A 6,341-nucleotide genomic window follows, 5' to 3' on the forward strand; every position below is an offset into this window, starting at 1 on the left:
TTTGTTGGTATATATATATATATAATTCTATTTATTGATTATAAATTATAAATTAATATTAATAAATATACACGATTTTATGGTTTTTAATGAGTAAAAATAATAATAAATTATTAAATATCAGAAAAAAATTAAACATCATGACTGATTGACCCGTACGGCCAACCGGCTTCCGGTTGAACCGCCCTGGGATCACCGTGCTAACACCGGCTTTTTAATACTCGGGATCGATCAGATATCCCGGGCCAGACCATGGCCGGTCCGGGTCTGACAACATTGAACAAAATAATTAATCAAAAAAACCCACTCTCACATGTTAGAACAAATAGAAACACTGATGGAGATTTTTCTTATCAAATCAAATGGCAGCGATATCATCTTTCCGTCCAACCTCGCTCGCCGCCGCTCGTGTCCATAAGAGATGGCCGTCCCACCCTTTCTCCACCTCCTGCTCCACCGCCGGCCAAACCTCCGGCGAGCCGAAGCCCCTCATGCAAAACCATCTAGTGCTATACACCAAGCCGGGATGCTGCCTCTGCGAAGGCCTCAAGGAGAAACTCCAGGTAGCGCTCTTCCCTCACAGGCCCCAACTCTCTTTGCTCCGTCAATCTCCAGATTCGTGACATCTCCGGCAATCCCGAGTGGGAGAGGCTCTACCAGTATGAAATTCCCGTGCTTGCTCGCGTCCTCCCTGATGGCACTGAGGTCCCTTCCTCTTTTTTATTTGATTCATTTCTTGGTACTTTTATAATTTGGTTGATTTTGTTGGTGATCATTGTGAGTGATGAACTTGTTTTGCATTTTTCTTGTGCTTATTGTGTATAATTTGCATGAATTAAAGATCTTCCCTTTCTTTTCGTGTTTTGGAAGTTTGATGAACTTACTTTTTTGTGGTTTGAGCGGGAGCTTGAGGTAGTTGTTTGTGGAGGATTAAGCTTTTCTTAGTCATGATATTTGTCATATCGTTATTAGGATGTAGCATTTTTGTTCGGTCTAACGTAGTGTTCCAGTGAATGTCTTGTTCAAGAGTTGCATGTAGTTTTGGATGCAGGAAAATTGGCTTTAAGTTTAACTATTGATTGTCATTTTTATATGTGTGTGTGTATTATATATCTTTATGGGATAAATAGAAGACCCAAGATGTATATTAAAGGAAAGATGCAAGCTTTTCCTCTATTATTGTTTTGTATGCCGAGAAATGCCTTAGGCCTTTATTAGTCCAAATTCTTAATTTGTTATTTCTTAAATGTATTAGATTCACATAAAACTGATATAATATCTATTTGAGCTCACCATAGTAATTGCTCATGGCTGGCACTAGATGGATGAAGAAACAAGCTTGGCAGACCATTTATCATATTTGATCTTTTCCTCTTCCAAAATCCAATTATCCATCTACTTTGAGTTTTATGTTATTTAGACAAAAGTAATAGATATTCAGTCATTCCATACAATTGGATGGCCTAGAATTTCTCATGATCCCTTATACTACATAAAATTTCCAAATCTTATCTCTTAATCTTTTTTTATGAACTTAAGACAATTCCTACTTAAAAATTTTCAATTCCACTAATGGCTGACTTTTTGGTGGGCAAATTGAGCCTGTTAGCAAACTTAGGGACTGAATTTAATGCAACCATGGTTTTCCTTTACCTAATAAACTTGATCAACATTGAAATGGTCTCTCCACGTGATTGTTAGACATCTGAATATAATGGTTTGGTTATTTCTTTTTTATTATTTGTGGTGCCATACTTTTCATTTGATAAAACTATCAACTAAGTAGTTCATATTGCATGGAATGCAGATTATAAATGTTATATATCACTAATAAGTTTTGTTTCTGAAATAACTTCAAATAGTTTTGCATTATTCTATTTAATACATTGTATAAATTAAGGCATGAATTTATGAATGCGGTAGTTTTAAACATACTTGTACATATATTTATAACTAACTATCTGAGTGTGTGCCCACACACACACATATGAGTGAAAGCTCTACCTAATTTACACATATCACCAAGAAAAACCACAAGTACCTTAGATACATAGAATGCCTTTTAACCCCTAGTTCTATCTTGACGGGGTTGTGAACAAGCTGAACTTGATTGGGCTGGGCCCAACTCAAGCTTGGCTCGAAATTGAGTAGCTCAACTCAAGCTCGATTTTAATTTTGAAAGCTTGGGCTGGTTTAATTTATCTTGAAATTAAAAATTGAACGTATTTATTTTTGAGAATACAAATCCGAATAGATTTAGTTTGTAACCAAAACCTCATTTATAGCTTAATTTTTGTTTTTAAAGATCAACAATATAAATTATATAATATTTTTAATATAATAACACATTTTATAATAATATTATATTTTACATATTTTAAAAGATTATAATACATTTTATATATTTCAAGCTATTGAGCTAAGCTCGATTTAGTGTGGCTTGGCTCAAAATTAATTTCGAGTTTGAAAACCAAGCTCGATCAATTTGAAAGCTCAAAAATTAGATCCAAGCTCAAGCTTTCACTAAGCCAAGCTTGAGCTGCTCAAGCTACTCCTGATTAGCTTGATCAATTGGCACCCCTAAGCTTGAAATTGCTTTCTAATTTTCGCAACTTGTCTAACATGTTATATGTTTATGTAAGTTTTGAATAATATAAGTTTGGACGCTAATTTACCATGCGTTTGAAAATGGTATCCTCTTAATGATTCATTAGTACTGTAGAAAAATAGCAAGTACAGTGCGTAAACTTTTAATATTGTACAGGCAGGTCCTATGTGTGCCTTTGACCTATTGAATTGGTTTCAGGCTTTCAACCTTTTGGGTGTTGGGTGAGTAATTGGTGTGGTATTACTTGGATTGTTTGGAGAATAGGCAAACGTGAATGTCTTATTGCTAATTGGTTGATTAGCGCCTAATTTCCCAGTTTGATAAAATTTGCAACTGTGTCTCAATGTAAATATTAAATTGACAATGATAAAATTTGCTCCCAAGAAATCTAGGAATAAAAGTCACTTTGCTTCAGTTCATGAGCACGGGTATGAGTTTGATGATGTGGACAACTGTTGCATGGAGAAAAATATTAAATCTTCTGTTGATACCGTCATGGCAAATAAAATTGATACCTGCTAAATCTATAATATTTATCTAACCATGAATTTATTGCCAAAGTTTAAGATGCTTAGATAAATTATTTATTTTAGTTTGAAATATGTTCAAACTGTTTAGCTTGGCTTCATTTGGCAGTTTTATTTCTAAGCCTCATTTAGTTTGATGTATATATGCATGGATGGATGGATGAATGAGTCACTATCTTTGTGTATCTGCTAGGTTACCATTGCAATAATTCCCCCAGCATGTAACTTGGTAGCTTGTGTTGCATTATTTTACTTTCCTTCGTTGTTTAAGTTGGTTTGCTCAACTATTAATTGATACCTTATGCATATAAGAGAAGAAAGGGAGGCTTTCCTCGTCAATGTTTATGATCAGTATGCATGGTTTGTTGCTGGATAGGTCACTATCTTTGTGCCTACTAGGTTGCCCTTACAATAATTCCACTAACCTGTGACTTGGTACATTGTGTTGCACATTTTACATTTTTTCATTGTTTTTGTTTTTTTGCTCAGCTATTATACCTTATGCATATAAGAGAAGAAAGGGAGGCTGTCCTCTTTGATTTTATGATCAGTGTGCATGGTTTTTTTAAATTTATTTAAACTTAATTCAGATGGTTTTCAAATGTTTTTAACACATGGGACTATATTGTCATTTTTTATAGTAAAAATTTTCTTTGATATCCTTTACATAATTGTCATTGTTAGTTTAAGTTGCCTTTAGTAATTTGCTTCAAAGTTCTCTACTGCAATTTGATTGCATTTTGGCAGCATAGTGTTTTTAACTCATGCTAGCCTGCATTTTATCTTGGATGGAAACATGGGAGCTTTTAAACCTCCAAAGGATCAGACATTTAGTTCTCTTCTGGGTATGGTTACCTTTACTTTTACCGTTATGCCATACTGTTGGAATTCTTCTATTGTTAACCAATAAGTAGTGTAGTGGTGTTCTGTATGATCTGTATAACCAATTACATTTGATGTTTGTCACGAGTAGCCCTCAAGGAATTTTAAAATGGGAAATCCTTTTATGACATCCTATAAGAAGGGTCAGCAAAGATGTAGAGCTTAGCTTACTCATAAAAGGGAGGTGGAGATAAACATGAGCTATGCGTGACTTGTGACAGACGGTGGTTTAACATGTTTCCATTTTGAGCTGTAGTACATTGCAACTCTTGAGAGAGACTTCTGTGCATGCATACCCTTCGGCCCCTCGTACTGCAGTAAAAATCTCTTCGCCTTCATAACCTTGGTAAAATGTATTTCGTCATGTGGTTCTGATAATATATTCTAGGTCTATTAGCAGTTACGACTTTCATCCATTGGCACTGAACCTAAGCCCGCCATGAACTCATAAGTGACTATATGATATATATTCTTATTGGTTGCTGTAAATATCTTGTTTGCCTTCCGACAATGTTTGTTTAGATTTTTAACAAAGTCAAAATTCTGAAAACAATATATGGATATAGTTTTGAGGACGGATCACAACTTTGTTTTGCACTTGAAAGAGAGGAACAGGAGGGTTATCCATTTTTATGTAGATCACATGATTAATTAAGTTCGCACTTGCATTAGGGCAACCTAAACAATTTTCGAATATTGGGACTAGGGTACCATAGAGCGTCAACACCTGAATTTTTCCAGTCCAAGGAAAAATAATTAGTAGATCATCCCAATAAGGAAAAAGGCATCAGCACCATCTGGTGTTTTCAATTATTCAATTACAACACAGTATTCTGCTGACAAATGCCTCAAGAAAAGGCCCACAGATAGGACTAGCAGGTGAAGATGATGGGATATGGTGTTTCCTGTAAGGTTGTCTGGAAACTGTTAATGTTAGGCAGGGCATAAGTGACTGCTACTGGATAAATGATTGGGTTCTGTATATGGGGAGATCAATTGGCAGTAAGTCAGTTAGAATGTAAAATTTAATTCCTGTTTCATCATGATGCTAGGCTTGTCTTATTACTGATGAGAAAAATAATTCTAGAATCCTGATTCATTCCATTTGTATTGGAAGTCTGCAAATAGATGATGGGGATGCCGTATGCTGCATTGATTGTGGATCTAGCTTCCTCTACCAAGAGAGAAATAATTGACTGTTGTTTTTAACATGTTTCTGCCATTCGTTATAACCTGAGCTTTTGCAGCTTACGTAATCACTTTTGCAGGAAACCCTTCCAAGACTATCTCCACGCCTGGGGGTGGAGCTCATCCAGAAGAAAATTGCCGCTGCATTGGAAAATTAAGAGCAACTTATTGAAAATGGTGCGGGGTTCATGAATTTATTGATATTTTTCAGAAACTCTAGAATTGGCTTCTCTGGTTTCTAGTTGACCCCTTAGTGGTTGGATATACTGAATATGGTGGCCCGGGTGTCAAGGTTCTTTTTTCTTGTTACATATCCTTGTGCATGTATCAGTACAAAATAATTGCCCTGTTCTTGAAGATGATCTTCTAGACAGCATGGTCTTTCATTCTGCCATTGCAGTCTAGGCTTTAATTCATTTATTAATTTATTTCCGACTGTATGCAAAAGGACAGTTTGTTCGTGGTTTGTCTTCCCTTTTTATCATTATTTTCACTCTATTACTGTTAACCATTATAAAATTTTTAACAGCATCCATGTTTTGGGCATCCTCTATTTTTGTCTGCTCTTATATTTCTGAAGCTACCAGCTGAAATTTCACTGGATGGTTTTGATGCAGCAATCCTTGCTCTTTGCCTCTAGATGTGCAAAAGCTGGATATGGGACAGATTGTTCTTGTGATTGAACAGGCAAATAGTTTGAATTTTGACATTGAACTGTGATACTATTTTTCAAGCAAGTTTGTATATTTTTATGGAGGGAAATTTATAATTAGGATCAGGCAAGTTAGGCAAAACTTGACAAATTGGATAATGGCATTTGCAAAAGTCCAGGGTTTCTTTGCATGCCTTGATCTTAAGTATTGTTTTTCGTGTTCTGTTTTATTTTCTTTCTATTTTTGCTTTGTTTATTTTGTTTTTTCCAATTCCAAAATCTTGATATAACTTATTTCTTCATCAGCTTTAAATATTTTTTTGCATTGTAGTTCAATTTTGTTGTCACTAATAATCAAGTGACTGGTTGATGAATACTAAGTTGTGGAAAATAGAAAACTGGATATTGTCCTAAACAAGTAGGAGATTCCATGACAGCTTGTAAATTGAGTTGCTCGTTTGACTTTCATGAAGTGAAAACTGTT

General features: G+C 35.1%; 1 protein-coding gene across 1 annotated transcript; it reads left to right on the forward strand.

The window, feature by feature from the left end:
* The first annotated feature begins 333 nt into the window (after positions 1-333).
* LOC120263908 lies at positions 334-5,652 on the forward strand. The gene is given in 3 exon segments (XM_039271886.1): positions 334-575; positions 577-705; positions 5,286-5,652. Coding segments are annotated over 3 exon segments (420 nt in total). The 5' UTR covers positions 334-362; the 3' UTR covers positions 5,364-5,652.
* The last annotated feature ends 689 nt before the right edge of the window (positions 5,653-6,341 follow it).

The sequence above is a fragment of the Dioscorea cayenensis genome, chromosome 6, assembly GCF_009730915.1.
Source record: "Dioscorea cayenensis subsp. rotundata cultivar TDr96_F1 chromosome 6, TDr96_F1_v2_PseudoChromosome.rev07_lg8_w22 25.fasta, whole genome shotgun sequence".
In the NCBI taxonomy this organism is placed as follows: domain Eukaryota; kingdom Viridiplantae; phylum Streptophyta; class Magnoliopsida; order Dioscoreales; family Dioscoreaceae; genus Dioscorea; species Dioscorea cayenensis.